Source organism: Grampus griseus, assembly GCF_964374135.1.
Source record: "Grampus griseus genome assembly, chromosome: 1".
Classification (NCBI taxonomy): domain Eukaryota; kingdom Metazoa; phylum Chordata; class Mammalia; order Artiodactyla; family Delphinidae; genus Grampus; species Grampus griseus.
The window spans coordinates 89,142,901-89,162,812 of record NC_139017.1 but is presented as its reverse complement, the minus strand read 5'-3'; the positions used below and the strand labels follow the sequence as shown (position 1 = coordinate 89,162,812).

Below are 19,912 nucleotides of genomic sequence, written 5' to 3'. Positions count from 1 at the left end.
TAAACATTGTAGGTTGATTTAAGAGGCATAAAAATGTATAACCAGCAACATCATTGGCACAAAGGAATTGCCTGATTGAACAGGTTGGAGATGTATCTGAAACAGACCTTAATAGGCTAGAGTGATATTCAAAAGATCTGACTAGTTAGGGACACCTGGTGTAAAAAGCAAGCACTGCATAGAAATGAGTGACTGGACACAGATAAAAGGTCTAATGCATTAGTGATAGGTAGCAGGAATCCAGGGAAAGAGGGGTGAATGAGAGCATAGAACTCTAGATTAACCAGAGGCCTACATGGAACAAAACAATTAGAATGCTAGAAGATAAAACCAGATAAGACGATCCATGTGGGATCACACGGCATACCAAGCAGCACAGCCAGTGACAAGAAACGTTTTCGTTTGAATCAAGGTCTTAGCTGTGGCCTCAGGACAAGTATGAATGTAAATTTGTGGGGTGGCCTGTTCACCCTTCTGTGCTCTTTTATGGGCAGCACATGGGAGTCATTCATCCTTCTGATCCTTGGAGTGAAATAGCCTGGGTAGGAGCTAAATCCAAGAAACAGTTCAGCTTAAGATCTTGAAGGTTTTAAACTTCAAATGTGATACAGCTCCAAAACAAACAGAGCTGGAGACAGCCCCACTTGGTGCCGCATCTCCAGGTAGGTTTCTATGGGTATTTCTCTCCCAATCGACCCAATTCCATGATTCCCCTCTTTCCCAGCTGCTCTCCTTAGCTCCATGACAAAAGGAACAGAAACAAAAGGTGTTAAAAGCTAAGCTAAGGGACTTGTCTGAAGCCCCTACTTGGAGTTAGTAATGAAACTCAGATTTGTTTCAGTTCTATTCTCAGGACCGATTTAACTCTTACATGATCTTAGTAATGCAGAAATCGCTAGAAGAAACATCATGAAGAATATCCTCTTATGTACCAGAAAATAGTATAGATGCTTAGAATACAAAGACAAAAGATGGCCGAGTGCACAAAGTGATGTCTGCTACCCTCAGGAAGTAATATTTATAGATTGCCCACCTGCTCTGCACAAAGCACCACGTTGCTCAGTGCAGACAATGAAATGAGGCACAAGACAACAATAGCCCTGCCCTCACATTGCTTATGCTTTAGTTGGGGAGATAAGAAATACACATGAAAAAGGAGTGTTTGTTGTAGGTTTTGAAGAGTCAAATAAAACTTAACATTTACTGAGGGACTTTATGTCGTGCATTGTTGCAATTGCCTTATATGTCTTAATTAATTTATTTAATCAACACAACAGTCCTATGAGGTTATCTCCATTTTATAAATGAAGCAAAGGTAGGTCGAGTGATTTGCATGGGCTCACCCAGCTAGTGTTTGGTGGAAGCAAGATGTAAACCCAGGCCATCCAAATTATATTTACCTTTATATCTATGTCCAGATCTAGATCCAGATCATCTGCCATAAGGTTTGAAAGGCAGAACTGGTGTCTGAAGGCTGGAAGAGTCAGAGAAGCCATGGGTGTTGTCCATGAGTTAGACATTCAAAAATACGTGGGGAGTTTAGGGAAGGACAGGCCAGAAGCAGAGGCACCATCTCAGAGGCCAGGATACAGCAGTCGAGGGACAGGAAGGCACCAGGCACTGACAGTGCTTTGGTGTCAGAGTAGTTTAAGTTCTAGTCCTACTGCTGTACTCAGTCACTGGTGGGGCTTGGATAAGATCCACAGGTTTCCTATAAAATGGGAATGGTAATAATAATAGTAAGTACCTATCCTGCCAGGTTAGTGGAAATATTCTCCAAGATGACATGTAAAAGTGTCTAGCCTCTTATTTATAATTTATTTTAATTTTGTGTGTGTATGTGTGTGTGTGTTTAAAATAGTGAATAGATTAGCCAGGAGTAGCAAGTTCATACTGGGGAGTGAAAGCAGACAGTGGGGAGATTCTGGTCTCCCCACATTGTGGAGGATTCTGACTTCAGAATTATCCATTTAGCAAGCATTGAAGGCTGTGAGTGAGAACTCAATCTGGCTATACCACTTCTGTGCAGTAGAAGTGCTATAAATAAATAAATCCCTTTGATTTAGGGGATAGAGAGTAAACACCATGGGAAAGTATTCTAGAAGAAGAAATGAAGCAATGGATACGGAATATGTGAATTTTTTCTATAAAATTCACTTGTTCATTCACTCAAAAATACTCATACTCATTGGATATTGGATACTAGGCACTCTTCAGGGCTTGCACATACAACTGGGAACAACACAGTCAAAATCCTTATCTTCGCAGAGCTTATATTCTATAATAACTCTTTATTAATATAAAGATTATATATATTCAAAGATAAGAATTAGAGATGTCGAAGAAAGTGAAGTGTGTTAGAACAAGATATTTTCAAAGTACATCATATGATTTCTCTTTAACCAGCCACCCAAATCTTATTCATCCCTGCTTCATCTAACCTTGCTATGCCTTAGTCTGCTTCAAACAGAAGCACTAACATTTTTTTACTGTTTTAAATAATGTTCACAGCCTCCCAGTTGTATCCAAACCAATTTATAATGTTTTGTTTTGTTTTTTTTTCTGCCACTCTATCTGAAAGCTCCCACACATTGCTTGCTAGCCTCTTGACGTCCATCTAACTAGCTCTCCTCTGTCCTGAGATACAACAGCCTTGCTCTTCTTAGGAAAAGCCTTAAAACACCCTTCTACATACTTGCAGTGACTTCATTCCCTCCTTTTTATGTCATCTACTGTATAGATTTATTCTCATCTCTATACCATTTTCTTAATCAATTATGAAAGGATTCCTTTGAATGTTGAGAAAGGACTCTGAGTACCTCTTTCTAATGCCTCATGTTTGAAGTTTAGTTTCAGTAAAAGTTATGTTGCATAGAATTACTTAATGTTACTCCTGAGCTAGTCTAGCATCCCTGTCTTTTTTAAACACTTTCTTTAATAAGGACTTTTGTCTGTTTTCCTCTTCATTAAAGAAAACTAAATAAATTGCCATTGTTTTTTCATGTAAGGGGCTATAGTATTGAAAGATGATATTTTTTCAAATCAAAGAGTATTTAAGCACCAAAGAAGCTGAAATTATTAATGATGAAAATGAACTGAAAGACACAAGAGCATCCACTTTGTGAAGTTACATTATCTAATGAGACATAAATACATGAAGCTATAAAAATAAACACTATTTCTGTGGCTCTTCCATTCTTTTTATTTTAGGACTTTGAGCAGTGCCTGGCACTTAAAAAAGCACTTCATAATAATCATTGAGTTGAATGATCTCTCATGCTCACAACAGCCCTGTAAAATGGCCTCTGTTACAGATAAAGAAACAGAGGCACAGAAATTCAGATTGGAGATCCACGAGTGGTGATGTCAGTGTTCGAACCCAGACTTCTGGATACCACCACAGTAAATAATTAAGTACTAAACTTTGCAGTTCAAATTTTGACTGTCTCAGGAATTTAACAATGGGGAAAGACAATGTGAGTGGCAATGGTGCGTTGTGACTTTATTGAAAAGGTATGCTTATGACTTGTCTGTAATTGTAACCCCTTTGTCCTTTCCTAACCTCACTAATGTATTTTAGATTACTTAAATGTCTGGTCCCCAGTGCAGTGACAAATGCATTTTTGAAAATTAGCAGTCATTTTATTTGGATCCTGGCATCCCTAAATGACTCATCATCATTTTGCACATTCTCTTCATTCCATAACGTTGTTTTCCTCACCTTGAATTTATTGACACCAATTCATTTTGCCTTGGCATTGGCATTAACAGGGAAATGGCTTTGTTTCATCCTGACATTATAAAACCACCTCCCAAGACTTGGTTTGACATTGTCAGGAGGTGGTTATGGTGACAGCAAGGCCACAGAAGACCAGAGTGAGTTACAGTGATTCCCAGGGAAAAAAAATCATTAAGAAATTTACTGCTGTGTGATTTCAGTAGCTATTTTTCATACTTAAATATCCCTGCTGTTTAAAAATCCTAAGGGGGCTTAGACCGTATTTAGAACACTCCTGCCAAGCATATATAGGAAAAATTAAGTCTCTAAGGAGACATTTGGCTATAGCTCGACAAACAGGAACCCCAAATTATATTTTAGCTTTACAAAGTGCTCAAAGGCATTGAAATTCTGTCTCCAAAAAAAAAGAAAAAAAGAAAAAAACCCGCGCATGTGAATTAATGACACAATTATCTCCTTTCAGCCACAGACACTTGAATATCTTAATGCCGAATATCAAAGGCCTGTAGTATGACTCTTCCTCCTCCTCAGAATGTGAACCGTTTTACAGATCTGTCTTCAGCATTGAATGGGGCTGTATGGATTTTCTTTTACAATTCTTAAAGAACACCAAGTCCTTTTTCTTGCATTCTTCTAAGTGCCATGATGATCTCTCACCTCCACCCCAGTGCCACATAGAACAGCTCCATCTGCACCTTCCTTTAGCCTGTTTTCCAAATTTAACTAGTCACGTTCCAATTAAAAGAAACATGTCACTAAGTTCCTTCAGGGCCATGTTTCTTTACCTTCATATTACCCACAATGCCAAGATTGTGAGAGGTAATACGTTGTGACTAATGAAACATGAAGGGAGTGCTTCTGATCTTTTAACTCATCTGCCTACCCTTGCTTCTTCCCCTCCCTCCATCCCTTCCCAAAGCATATATTGTATCATTAAAGGAAAAAACCCCAAACTAATCACCATTCTCTTCTAGCTAATATTCTTCATTATGGAATCACTTATGAGAAGCCCTAACAAATCATGACACACAAGCTGAGCTGCAATGTCAAAGCTGACCAGCGATTTTTCGGTGTGTCCCTAGATAGCTTCCTCCCATTCCCCGCCAAATATCTATCCCTTCCCTTAAATCCAGAGCATGAGTTAACCCCAGCTTAACTCTGCCTCTCATGCTCAGCAGAAACCTTACCTCCCACTCCACGGAAACTGAAAGGAGGCCACCGAGGAAAAGTTCCTTCTACTTCCTGCTCTCCAACCTATGAGCTGTATATATCCACTTGTATTGATAGCAGTCTACTAATAATAGATTTGTATCCACCACTCAGAAGGAGGCAGAGAACAAAGGATGAATTTTATTTACTTGCTTAATAAATATTTATCAGGCATCTATTTGTGCCAGGGACAGGACTGAATATTCATGACACAGCCACAATGAACAGGTCACAGATATAGTGCAGACATGTACAAGTGTAGCAGGTATGAGTCTCCCACAAACTCAAGTAGTACGAAATATGCTTTCTTTAGGTTAAATCTGACTATGAGCCCCTCTACTGGAAAGGTGGTGGGAAATTCAATTACAGTCCTCACTATGGCTTGATCTTCAAATGTAAAAATGTCCCCTCATTTTGCATCAGTCTGCACTAGTTCACAATGAGATGGCCCTTGGGCTACAGATCACTTTAGCTCAGGAGACCCTACTGGTTCCCTTCACACCTGAGGCTGTACAGTGTTCTGCAAGGCAATGAATCCTAGTGTCTTTGTCTTTCTTATGAGTATAGGATTGTGTATGAGTATAGATTGTGTATGAGTATAGGATTGTGTATGAGTATAAGATTGTGTATGATTATAGGATTATGCCTTTCCTGAGATAGTTTTTGTAGACATTTAAGATAATTGGTAGTTTGACTAGAAATACATATTAATAACAAGTACTGAAATGTGGCAAAATGTGGTCACATGATTCATTTATTGAAATTACCTTTATCATCTCAGTAAAAGATACTTTTATTTTCTCAAGTAAAATTCTTTTTATTAACACTTTTAATATTTTCAAAGGACTATACATTTATTCCAGGCAATTTGGAAAGAGTAAAATGTATAAAGATGAAAATTAAAGTTACTGAAATCACTTGCACGCCTACCAGCCAGAGATGAACACTGGTCACATTTCGTTAGACTCTGTCCCAGTACTTTCTCTAAAGTTTATTTTACAAAAGGTACATGGAGAGGTATATGTTTGTACTTTTGGGTATCACACTAGATAAATATTTGTACTGCTTTCTCTTCTGACATAATGACATGTACTTTGAAATGGTGGTTTATACCCTGATGTATGTTGCCATCGTGTGTGACTATGCCTCCCAATGAATGCCGTCTTTCGCCATGGGCAAAAGAGTAGAGGTTGCACCTTTTTATTAAACTAGACAAGTGCATTTTCTGATACCAGATGAGAAACTCTGTGATTTCTCAGCACCGTTTTTATGAGCACCTTGCCTGCATCTGTGTCTGAAGGTGTTGACCTAAATAGGATTTCAATACATCATTAAAGATCGCTTTAGGAAAGGTGCCCAGCCTTTGGCTTGTGGGATTCTCAACAAATTAATTATTTCTCAACATCAGCAAAGGTTTTTTTTCAGTTTGCAACAGCTAAAAACTCGGGGGGTGTTTGGGCAGTGCCTCTAGCTCCTGCATTCGAGTCACCTGTTATTGCATTCACGCTAGCTGGGTTACTGCATACTGCAGGCATAGGCTCCTTCAAATGAATATGGCTTTCTTATGATGTTTTGAGTAGCATTTCCTTTGATTGGACAAGAGCAAGTGTCACTCCCATAATCAGTGCTTTGTTATTAGATGAATAAGAATAGAATGGCTGCTCTCTAATGTCAGAACCTGCTGTACTAGATTACCCAGACATGTCTGACCACCTGCTGACAGCTCCACATTGTTCCCTTCGGCCCCTTTAGTTCTGCTTCTTGGCCTCATTACACTGAAACAAAGTAGGCTGGATGCTGTCACACGGGGATCATGCCACCGGCATCACTGTCCCATGATGGATACAGGCACAGACAGGAGTATAGGTTGAGAGCAGGAAAGCAAGGATGTTTTCACTTAATGGCTCCCAGGTTTCAGTCTAGATAGATACTGTATCCCCTGCTTTACCATCGCAGAAGCTAAAGGTTGGCCAAGGGGCAGTACTCCCCTGGTATTCTGAAAACACACCTTATGTACTCTGATTTGTACAGGAGAATGCTCATTAAATGCAAGTATACAAGTCACCTTTGAGAAAACAGGCACTGCTGGTCCAATCTGACCTTGCAAGTACACAGCAGTTGAATTCAAATATTCAGTAACTGCATGTTTGACCCCGTGCTGTCTCAAGATTCATATCTACAGAGGACATATACAGATGATGTCTTTGAGTGAGGACATTTACTTCCTTTTCACTTCAAGTACCTTGCATTAGAATCGTAGTGATTAATTCATTATCCTGGCAGATGTAAAACTAAAAACCCTGCTCTTCCACTCTGAGCTTCTAGCATTAGGAGAGATTGGGAAGGTATTGAACATTAGCAAAGTATACTTAGGTTGTGTTTTATATTTTTTAAAGCACCACCACATAATTCTTCTTGAAGCTCCCAACAACTGTGAGGTCGGTGAATAGGACAAGTGTTATTACCCTTGCTTTAGAAGTGAGGCAAGAGAGGCAAAAGAGGTTAAACGATTTCCCCGAGTTCACCCAGCCCATTAACCACAGAGACCAGACTTGAATCACAAGTTCTTCACCTAATTCTCTTCATAGCACCTCATGCTTTTAGTGAGGAGAAAAACGATCTCTGTTCAGTGGGGCACCAGCAGGCAAAACCGATCAAGCCAACAGCCACCTACGTCATCACCAGGACTATAATACTGGAGAAGTCCAACTGGTATCATGTATTTGACGAAAAAGAGAAAGAATTCCTCACTCTTTGCCTTTTAAGATGATAGGCTTTCCATGAGAAATATTCACGCAAATCACAGAGCTCAAGAGAACTTTAGAAACACCTACTTCAAACTCTTTCTCTAACTTTATAGCTGTCACTAGAATGTGAGCCCCACAGAAGCATCTGCATGGCCCGTCTGGCTCACACTGTGGGCCCAGCATCTAGAACAGTACCTGATTGGATGATGGATGGATGGATGGATGGATGGATGAATGGATGGATGTCACTAAGTGGTTTCGTGTTATGTCCAAGGCCTTACAGCAAAGTGACGACTAGAACTCAGGTTTTATGACTCTTAATCAGTGTTTTTTACCACTAAGCCATATCCCCAATCATGGCCAGACATAAGTAAGAAAAGATAGGAGAAATGTACCTAGAATTCCCCAAAAGGCCATTAGACAACAGTCTATAAAGTTTCTTCTCTATACTAGGAGCTAACCTGTAGGTTCAGTTTTACCTCTCACATCTCACAACTTAGTAAAACAGCCGCCAAGCCTGAATAAATGGGTCATAATCACAGCTCTTCATCTCCCTGCCACAGACTCTCAAATGCCTAAATCAGAACTGAATGTTGCACACATGCCTTTGTTATTAGCCTGTTTCGTGGAGGTTATTTGCTCTTTGACGTTTCTCTGAAAAGGACGGGAACATTTGGAACATCTTTCCCTCAGCAATCCTAGGCTTGTTTCAGGTGGTGAAGGTAGAGGTCACTTTATTAATACAGCCATCAAGGAAGGCTGTCATGGTAACACATTGCCTCGATTCCTTGAAGTGCAGGAGACAAAGCCAAAAAGAGAAACTTTCAAGTCTATAAATACAGACCCAGCATTGCTCAAGCCTAGCAGCTCACTGACAGGGCAAACCTAAATGTATAGCTTTGAACAAGACCCAAAGAGAAGAAAGAAACCTTCCCTGTGGTAATGTAATGGGTTATCATGACTATAACAGGAATAAGTGACCCTTCAGGTCATAAAAGAAAAGAAGAATAGAACAAGTAGCTATACTAAGTCCTGGCTTGTGCCCCCTTTGCACATTTTGGTTCCCTCTCTAAGTCTGCTTTTCCATACCTTCCAGAAAGGACTAATAGAGGGAAAAGGAATCAAGGTCTTATAATTCACATTTTGACAATAGTTTGCAGTTTAGGAAGAGGCAAAAATGAATGGCAATCAAGAAACTTACAAAAAAAAGTTGAAGGAGCAAATGATTTAGCCACATCCCTGTGACTCTCATTATCCAACCTAGAAGAAAACTAAAAAGAAGTGAAAGAAGGAGGAAGAAATGCTGCTTGTCCCTATTCTTTCACTGTGAAAATTCCTAGTGTTTTTATAAACTTGTAGCAACTGTGGGAGTTTATTTGTCTACTATGGTGTCTTGCTTACTGAAGCTATGATCAGAGCTTGCTGACTTCAGCCTTTGCATCAGGGTTCCACACTTCATCTTTTTGCAACATAACTCTGTTTGGGTCTAACATTAATACTATAACCTTATCTATCAAGGGCCACAGATTATCTTGGTTTGAAAGCATTCCTAATTTTGAAACATCATGGGATTATAGGATATATGGTGTGATATTGGACACACCATAATGAATTTATTTCTATCAATAGTAAAATGATCCTTTAGAATATAGTCAAGCTATTACCAAAGTAGTATTAGCTTTTTCTGTATCTAAGGATTATATTTTATTATAATAAAAAGAATTGTGTCTAGCAAATAACAATTTGTATCCAATACTAGATCAAGTTTTGTGTAAGAGATTTAAAAATGAACCTTCACTATTTATTGAGATAGCACATTGTTAATTTGTCAAAAGCAACGTAGAAATAATCGGGACATGCTTAATGTAAATACTTAACAAAATAAGGTCAGCGTTTTCAGTTTGAGGCAAATCCACACTGAAGGACACCAAATAAAGAAGTGATAACTGCAAAGTGCTTATTGGGTAGAAATCCCTAGTTGGATTTTTAATCTGCAATGCTATGCAAAATGAAATGGAGATAATGCCAGGATTTTGTAAATGGGTGTTTATCCTCATGCCAGTTCTATCAACTGGTGGTAAATGCCTGAAACTGTTACCAAGTCCAAGCTCAAACTGCTTGCTACACAACAGGCCAATAAATCGAGAGAGGAGCTGTTGGGGCAAGGAATAGCAACTTTATTCAGAAAGCTAGCAAACTGAAAAGATGGTGGACTCATGCCCCAAAGAACCATCCTGCCTGTGTTAGAATTCCGGCTTCTTTTATTCTAAAAGGGGAGGGAGTAAAGTCAAATATTTCCTGGTTCTGGTCCGCCTCTGGAACAGATGTGTTAGTTTCTTCCTCCCTGCGGTCATTCACAGGTGGGCCTGGTCAGGATGTTTCCTGCGAGCTAAACAAAGGTATTTTAGCTTAACGCTCATTACCTGGGAGGCAGGGTTCCCAGAGATGGGCCATTATGTATAACTTCAGCTTATAGGCGACATCCCTTTAGTGATTAGCTTGTAATAGAATACAAAATGTTCTTATTACAAAACCTTGTGTTGAAAGGAATTCTGAAGTTTAGTGCAAAAGAATGCCATGATTAAGTAGCTATGTTTTCTACATAGAGGAAGAGGAAATCAAAGCATATGCAACATATTTGCCTTTCCCAAGCTAGACCTTGATATTTTTGGTATTTTATGTATGAGCTGATTTGTATTTGGAGCTCTGCCAGAATGTGTTGGAACTCTAGAAGATGTGAAATTTAATGCTATCAACAAAGCCCTCCGCCCAGTGTGGTATGAAAACAGATCAGTTGGTCAATACAAATGAAAGTCTACTGAGGAGCTACAGAGGAGTTACTTATGTTGTCTTGGGGAGCGTAGAATGCATTTCACACTGTGCGGCACATTCACTGCATTTCTCCTGACTGTTCTCTTCTGTGTGAAGAGCAGTAATCTGTAAATTGGGAGACCTGGATGCTAGATCTAGAGCTACCCTTGTTTTCGGTTTCCTCGTCTAGAGCTTGTCTAGATAGTTTTTGAAGTTTCCTCAAGCTTTGATTTTACTACTTCTATCAGAGCAAGGTAGGATTAATTACATGACAAGGGTGATTTTGGTTCCTCTTTAATTGTGAGCAATACTAAGTGGTCTGTCTTAGACCATTTAGATCCCAGTCTTCTGATTTAACTCCCCCAGGAAGATAATCTGCTCTTAAATTTCAGCTTTGAGTACTACGTTCGTCTTAATTCCTATGGTTCTACACCTGAAAACTCACTCTCTCTGATCTAAAGTCACCAAGGCCTCTTCATTCTCCTTTCCCCAATATACATAAGGACAACTGCCTATCTTCTTTGCTGTGGCTGATACCCTGATCCAGACCTTCAACCTTTTATCACCAACATTAATTGAGGAGTAATTCTTTTTTGGCAGGGGAGGAGGCTGCCCTGTTTATTGCAGGATATTTAGTAGCATCTCTACCCACTAGATGCCAGTAGCATGCCCTCCCCCGAGGTGTGACAACCAAACACATCTCCAGACATTGGCAAATGGCCCCTGGAAGACAAAATTCATCCACTGTTGAAAACTACTACTTTAGACTGACAACCAAAGACCTCTATTAAATGTTAATTCCTCCAATCCTTTCTCTATTCTAAAATCCCTTCTGCCAGATTCTATCAAGAGCATGAAATGCTTATTTTGCGTATTTCCTTTATCCAGCTCAAAGTGCCCTTCCTCTCATACTCTTCCCGTCTATTTATTCCTAGATACAGCCAACCACAGCAGGAAGACTTCTATGATTAATTTTATAACTTCATTTCATCACTGCATTTTGTTGAGATCTTTTTTTCTCAGCATCATTCCTGGTCTTTCTTTCTCTGCCTATGGCTTAAATGCTGATGTTCGTCAGGGTTCTGGCTGCAGTCTTCATTTTGACTTAGTCTATATTCTAGCAGGATGAGGTCTTCTATTCCTTTCTCTTCAATTTTTGTAACAATGACCACCATCACCCCTGCTCCAAATCTGTATCTCCAAGATGAACTACCTCCTGAACTGTTAACTAGTTTTTCCAGCTAATAACAAGACCCCTGCAGAAGAGCCTATAGATCCTTCCAAGTCAATAGGTCCAAAAAAAGTTTATTTTCTTTTCTGACCAAACATTTCCTCCAATCTTCTTTTCTTAATAAATTGCATTATGATGCATCCAAATGCCAAAAACAGGAACCTCAGACTCTCTCTTACCTATTTCAAATAACCTGTCTCCAAATCTGTTCCTTCTTCCTTCTCCCCATTGCTCTAACCCAGACCAAGCCTATTCTATTGAAGTATCTGGTCACCTTGCCTCCAGCCTGTCCTTTCTCAGGTCTAGCCTCACCTTTTCTCCCCCTTTAAATCACCACCCTGCCCATAGGTCTTTGACAGCTTCCCACTGCCTATTATCTAAACTCTGTAGAATGTTACATAGAACCTTCAGATCCAGGCCATGCCATTCATCATTCACCAACATTTTCCATGTGTCTCCCAGGCTCATTCATCATTCACCAACATTTTCCATGTATCTCCCAGGCTCCAGTGAGAAAACTGAACCCACACTATGTGTTTCAACGGAGAGAGAGAATTTACTAAGGGGAATGGTTAAACAGGTGCTTTAGAATTTAAACATGAGAAGAGGACACTGAAATAACACAGAGATAGTAACTGTGTAAGTAGGGAGCAGTTATCTCTCTTGGACTGAGGAATTACAGGAAAGATGATGGGGTTATTAGAAACTAACAGTTTGCGTATGGACACCAAGGGGGGAAAGCAGTGGGGGGGGTTGCCGTGGGGGGGTGGTGGGATGAATTGGGAGATTGGGATTGACATATATACACTAATATGTACAAAATAGGTAACTAATAGAACCTGCTATATAATAAATAAATAAAATTTAAAAAGAAAAACAAAACAACCACCACAAAAGACCTCATGGATAATCCTCTCACTTCTATCTATAAGTGATTTATCAATAAATAACCACTGATTAATGATTAAAAAGAGAAAGAAACTAACAGTTTGGAGGAGAGACTCCACAGATGTGGGAGCTGTACCTCTTAGGAGGGGTAATGCCTGGCTGCTGCTCTTACCTCTGAAATGCTAGGCAGGGGCCCCTTGGAGCTGGGGCTCAAACCTCTAGAGAAGGAATGCTGCCAGGTTGGTGTAGAAACCTCTAAGGGTGAGATTGAAACTGGTTCTGAAAAGGCTGAGCCCCAGAACCAACTGCTGCTTTTGGGATGTAGGGCCATTGGTGGGGCAATACTCTTAGGAAGAGCCATGAATCAGGAAAAGGGAAATCTCTGCTTCCTTCCTCCTACCTTCTCTGTTCCCTCTAGTGCGCCCTGTTGGCAGAAACCAGGAGACAGCTTGCAGGGTTTCAGCCTCAACAACAGAAGGAAAGATGGATTTAGAGTTGAGAGACAAGTGGTTAATGACCAGCACAATGTATTTTCACGTCTTCTTGCCTTTACTGATACAGTTTCCCCACCCATAATGTTCTTTCTACCAATATCTGCCTGATGCATGTCATTGTTCAAATACAATCTCCTTTCTATAGTTTTCTCTAGTCTTCCCCCAAATAATTATTTATACCAGCATCTGAGTTCCCCTAACAGTTGGCAAATACTTCCTTTATAGTATTTTTTTAATATTGTATCATAATTACTTCTGTGTATGTTCATTTGTTTGTTTTCTGCAAAACTGTGAGCTCCTTTAGGGCAGGCAGAGTTACAACCATACAGTCTAGCAGGGCACCTGGCACACAACAGATGTTGATTGAGCTGGACGGAAATGATAAAAGCATTTTAATGAAATTAATATTAGATTATTTCTTGTATATATTTTATCTTCCCAACCAGATGTGAACCTTATAAGAGCAGAGATCATGCTTTCTATTTCTTTTATTTTTTTCATGGTGGTCAGTACAAGGTTTCATATGCTGAAGAAGAGCTCAGTGATATTTGTTAACCACCTAGTTTATTCATTAAGCACCACAAATTTGATTCAAAATGACATGAAGGTGGAGCATAAGTTTATGAATAGCAGGTAAGATTTGTAGTTAGGTTTAGATGTACTTCTAGCACATGATTCCAACAGAGAGATCGGTGCATATGGTAAAGTTCTGTATTTGTTGAATAGCACAATCAAGAGACCAAATGTAGTGTGTCTTAAAGTGAACTCTAAAGTAATTAAATATATTCCAGGTTTCATTTTTTCTGCTTATCTCTTACAGAAAACATATTACCCCAACTGATGTGATTATTAATCCTGGGTTACATCTGGTCCTTGAATATTTATTAAATTTCTCACAGTCATCAACATCAAGTAGTAGATTATTTAAATGTAGGAAAGGTATTGAATTTTAACTTAATCACAAGCTTCTTGAAAAAAAGAAACCTCTGTTCAACAACTGATTTACATTCAGGTCCAAGAAGAAGAAAAATAGCTTTTTTTTTTCTTAAGGGGAGTGATATTTAATTAACTATCGATTCCTTCTCAATTATTCAAGGCAAGCAATTATCGATATTGATGGAAACAATACTTCCCTATGTGTAGTGCCCAAATGAAAGGAAATATCCCATTCAGCTATCTGCTGCCTGGAACAAGAAATGCTGAGAATCTTTAACTTTAAATGGAAACAGTTATTTGGATCTGTTTATTCCATGTTGCCCCAATTAAACAGATATTTCCTAAAGTGTAAGCAAAACAAAATCCTGAAAACTTATGTATGCTTTCCAAATGAACAACCACCAAAAAAAGAGGCTTTTTGTCAGTTTTGACCATGAATTTAACCACTCTACCCTCGTACACTTTGCCTCAAAGCTACAGATCTTGACATTTTAAACCATGACTCATGAAATACTATAATTTGGGTCTAATATTCATGGTTTCTAAGCCACCCAATGAGAAGTAGCTTACATAATCATTAGAACCCCTGGAACACTACCTTGTATATCAATATTTTGAGCCTGAAGGATTTATAGGCCTTAATAGTCACTTCTAACATTTACAGATAGCAAATGTGGATACATTTGTTAATTATACCAATCCATTATGCAACTATATTAGAGGTCGCCAAGGAATTGTTGTGGAAGGTGGGAAAATAGGGCCCTGTTTAGGGCACTTTGTTATTAACCCTGTGAGCATCCACCACCATCTTTTTTCAGCTCATTTGCACACAGAGCATTAGCACGTTTGCATTTAAGAAGCTTCTTTTGAAGGTGACATACTATTGAACATAATTAATGGACAAGGCAATATTCTCTATTGAATTATTACTTGGGAGATGAGGGTTTTTTAAATACTTTACACTTGATAGTAATAGTATGTGTGTGTGTGTGTGTGTTTAATTCATGTGGTATCCCTGGGGAAATTTGACTATGACATTTTTAAAAAATGAAGAATGTTATAATTTATAAGAAGCTACTTTTTCTGCTCTGTGCCCTGCCCCCCCTACCCCTTCCAGAGTGGTTCTATATATTAAGTGCTTAAGCAGCATATGTTGCTGGCAAGTGTTCTTGGCTTTTTTGCTCTTTGGTGTTGTTTTAATTTCTCTGTGTTCTATTTATCATTCTGCTAAATCAGTGAAACCTTGATTATCTAAAATAATAGGAGACATTGAATTAATGAGGATAACTAGTTTTTTGAATGAATAAGAAATGATTAGAGATGCAAGTTACATGACAGGGACTGTGAATGAATTTTAGTATCTGAAATTGCTTGCTTGATTTATTCCAACTGATTCTGTAAATTGATGGACACAGTGAAATTTTGATAATCAGGGTTTCACCATTGCATTTATTATTATTCCTGGAAATCAAGGTAACCTTGGACTCTACTTGCTATATTTACAAGGCAATAAATATCCTAATAGGCTATTAGGGGCAGATGGGACTGCTCTTCCTCACATTCCTCCCATGAAAAGCTTTCTCTCTTCGGATCTGCCTGCTGCCTCACCGGGAGCATGCTGCCTGCCCCCTGCCCTGTGCTTGTCCGTGGGTTCCTCCTGCCTTCCTGCATGCAGCCCTGGAATCACCTGCAGGGAGAATGGCCCACCCCTTAGAGGTTCTCGGTCATTTTAGCAATACTGCTTTGCATTTTAATTCCATTCATCTGGCCTCAAAGTTCTGCATTCTTGTATCAGGCACTATCCTTGAAACACCCTGGAGGTCACAACAGGTCCCAGTTCCATGAAGAGAAGATACTGCCAAACCAGGAGTATCACATTGCTTTGTATTTGATAGCCTGAAATGGACAATGATAATATCCAAGATTGCAGCAAAAATCTATATGAAAAGAATTAATATGATCAAAACAAAGGCAGCAGACTACATTTGTTTGGAAATTGGAGTCACATGCTTAGTTTGCGGAGGGGAGGGGGGAGCACAAGATCGATAAGAGAGTTTTTTAAAGCTGAAAACATGATGTAGCAGATGAACTTAAATTGATTCTGCTTCTCCTCCCCGCGCCCCCCTCCCTCGTTCTGCAGCGAATGTCTGCGACAACGAGCTCCTGCACTGCCAGAACGGAGGGACGTGCCACAACAACGTGCGCTGCCTGTGCCCCGCCGCGTACACGGGCATCCTGTGCGAGAAGCTGCGGTGTGAGGAATCGGGCAGCTGCGGCTCCGACTCGGGCCAGGGCGCGCCCTCGCGCGGCTCCCCCGCGCTGCTGCTGCCGCTGGCCGCTCTGCTGGGGACAGCCGGCCCCCTGGCGATCTAGGCGGCGCATCCAGCCACCAGATGGGTCCGGCCGTGGGGAAGCAAACACAGCCCCAGCATTTGCTACTAACATAGGAAACCCACCCTCAGACCCCCCCACTCAAACACAGTGTACAAACTAAGAAGGCCCAACTGAACTAAGCCATATATAACAGCCGTGGACAGCACACCGGAGTCAAGACTGGTAATTTCTGACTCCAGAGGCGTTGGCAGCTGTTGATAGTATCCCTGCAAATCACATTGCCCGCTGCAGAGCTTATCGCCGATTGGAAAGGCTGTGACAGCCCCCCGAAAGGAACGACAGAAAAACAACAACAAATCAACCAACCTAAAAACATTGGCTACTCGCACGTGGTGTGCCCCACGCACCACCCGGCCCCGTGTGTGAACCAACCAAACTGAAGCATCCTTTGCTGGCAGTGCATTGTGGGTCTAAGGAAGTGTGTTACAAGCTGCCATATTGGCCTGCTTCAGTCCCTGAACCCCTTCCAATCTGTGCTTTGGTGAACGTTGCTCTGTAACCCTCGTTGGTTGAAAGATTTCTTTGTCTGGTGTTAGTAATGCACATGTGTAACAGCCCCCCTTCAAAAGCTCAAGCCAGTCGTACCCCGTATATCTTAGCAGCACTGGGTCCACCCAGTGCTAGCACACATCCACTGTCCAAGAGTGGCTGTAGGAAAAAAGAGAAAGTGTATCTATCCTTTTGTATTCAAATGAAGTTATTTTTCTTGAAATACTGTAATATGTAGATTTTTTGTATTCTTGCCAATTTGTGTTACCAGACAATCTGTTAATGTATCTAATTCAAATCAGCAAAGACTGACATTTTATTTTGTCCTCTTTCCTTCTGTTTTGTTTCATTGTGCAGAGATTTCTCTGTAAGGGCAACGAACTTGCTGGCATCAAAGAATATCAGTTTACATATATAACAAGTGTAATAAGATTCCACCAAAGGACATTCTAAGTGTTTTCTTGTTGCTTTAACACTGGAAGATTTAAAGAATAAAAATTCCCGCATAAACGATTTCAGGAATTTGTATTGCGATTTCTTAAGATGAAAGGAGCAGCCGCCAAGCAGATTCACACTCGCTTTACTGATTTCTGTGTGGACTGAATACACTCAGTTGATGAATTTAGTAACCAGAAAGGTGGATTGGTGTTCACTAGCTTGGACAACTTCTGCAAAATATGAGACTATTTCTACTTGGGAAAAATTATAACAGAAAAAAAAAAAAATCTAAGTGATTGCCAAGATTATGCCAAAGCCTGTTGGCAGAGTACTAAGAGACTTTTATTTTTAAGTCATGCTATTTTCACAGATTGATGTGATCATGTGACTCTAGAGATGCTGATCTATGTATCTTTCCAATTACAGTGTTTACATGGAGTATCGTAAGAGGCAACCTGGGGAACCAGGAAAGTCGCAGGGAAATTGAGTGATTAGCAATTTGACTTTGAATATATTCAGACTAAGTATTTACAGAAATATCAAAATATACAGCAGCAAGTAGACATAACTGCTGTTCCTGAGAATAAAGTTTGTTTTAAGTACTGCCCAAGGTGTAATCAATTCTTGTTTCTGCCTTTTATTAGGCCAATTACTGTGCAAAACAGCAAGGCAGGGAGAGGAGGGGAGAAGCACTGCAAAGTTTCAAAGTGACTAAAACAGTGTGTATTCCATTCCCAGCACACTGTTGTCCTACAGGTTACAAATGTGTTAGCAGCAGCATCTTCTGGCATCAAAAACAATGAACAGCCCAAGCCAGAGTCTGAAGGACAGTGAAGTCTTACATGACTTGGTAGAGCAATAGCCTATGATGGTGGTAGGTCAGAAGCCCACTTCCAGTCTGAATTCTTCACCCTCCTGCCACTCTTTGCTGAAATTGGGTGAGGGGGAGTCTTCTGATAAATATCCTCGGTAAAAACTAGACTAAGGAACAGCGTGTCTTATTGGTTTTGTTCCCAGAAAAACCAATTCAAAGAAGGCAATAAAAGGTAAACAGGTAACGCCTGTGCTGCCTGCCATCCCACGTCTAAGTCGATTGAATGTTTGTTATTCAAACCCACAGTCTCTTTTGATGTAAGAAATAAGAAAAGATAGAAATAAATTAGAGCTCTGGCTTAGTGCCGGCGTGGCCAACCAGAAACTGGAAATTTACATTAGAAGCATAAACAGCAAATTATATTTCAGGCTCACCAAAGACTACACGTGAAAATGCCGATAACATACAGTTTGAGATTACTTATAATGAGGTGGATTTCTAATATTAAAATTGGAGTTGTCTTATAGTTTATTAGCACAAACCAAAGGTAGACTGTGTTATTTCCAGCAATGATGCACTTTATCATTACTCACTCATGGCTTTGTCCCTATGCTCAGGAATCAGACTACACATTTCAATACATGGTATTTGAAAGCTAATTCTAACATTTAATGAAGGCCTGATCTAAATCAATTCATCTGCCTTTTATCTTTATGAAGCTATAAGAATCTAAATTGATGAGGCATATCTGGCATTCAGTGTATTTAGATATAGTTTTCTGAATTTCCTAAAGTGATGTGACCTGCTTTTAATAAATTCACTTTTAGGTATATAACAAATGGAAATGAAATGTTCTTTTTAATCTGGATTCTCAAATTCTTCTAAAGGGTATATTACTTTGGTGAAACCCCAAATCAGTAGATTTTATTCATCTGCTGTTTTCTAGCATTCTTGCAAAGCTGGTTCCATCTACAATATTATGTCTAAGGACAGGATTGGGGTGAAAAGTGGATACTAAGTTGTTCACATATTTAAGGTCCTAAATCTTGCTTTGTCTCTACTTGGATTAGCCCTTAGGATTGGTTAATCTATCAACTTTACCACAAATACAATTTCTTCCATCAACACCTCTGATGAACATAAAACTTCAAAGAAATCTTTGTCCCAAGGTTCAGCTATATAGAAAGTGTTGGTATTTATAGGAACGTAATTAGACTGCCCTGTGATGATGTGGGATTGATTCATTTCTGAGCCTGTGCACAGGGTAGAGGGGGAACTTTAGTCCCAGAAAAGAGCAGCCCTTGCTTAGTGCGGCCCATTCTGACCCTCCTCCAATTTTGTCTCAGTAGCCAGGAACCTAGAATTCTGTCCTCCACCTACTTTTAGGGTGTATACGCCTCTTCTGAGGGTCCAAACTCCTGAAGGCAGGCAGCATAATGAGTGCACATCCTTGAGTGCAAGAGGTGGCAAAGGGTGAATATGTATGGATAGATGAGTGACTTGGGCCTGGGAGTATATGCTGGGGAATTCACACGCGAGTGAGAAGAGGCTCCTTGCAGTGAAACCCAGAGCTCAGGGATAGAAAAGAAGGGGCTAAGGGGTGGGAGAGAGAGTAGGGCTGCCTCAGGGCCAGGGTCCAGTACAGAACTCTGAGCAGTCTAAAAGATTCTAAACCTATACCTGGGTTTCCGATTGTTATGAAGGTATTTGTGTTAAAACAGC

At 39.9% G+C, this 19,912-nt stretch overlaps 1 protein-coding gene across 2 annotated transcripts in view; it reads left to right on the top strand.

Moving 5' to 3' along the window:
* The window catches only part of NTNG1 (netrin G1), a gene marked incomplete at both ends in the record, with an annotated part of 325,294 nt that extends 308,866 nt beyond the window's left edge, over positions 1–16,428 (top strand). For both annotated transcript variants that reach the window (XM_082661459.1, XM_082661458.1), the window contains one exon: positions 16,196–16,428. In XM_082661459.1, coding sequence (XP_082517585.1) covers positions 16,196–16,428 — 233 coding nt within the window. The remainder of the gene's footprint in view (positions 1–16,195) is intronic.
* Between the last annotated feature and the right edge of the window lie 3,484 nt (positions 16,429–19,912).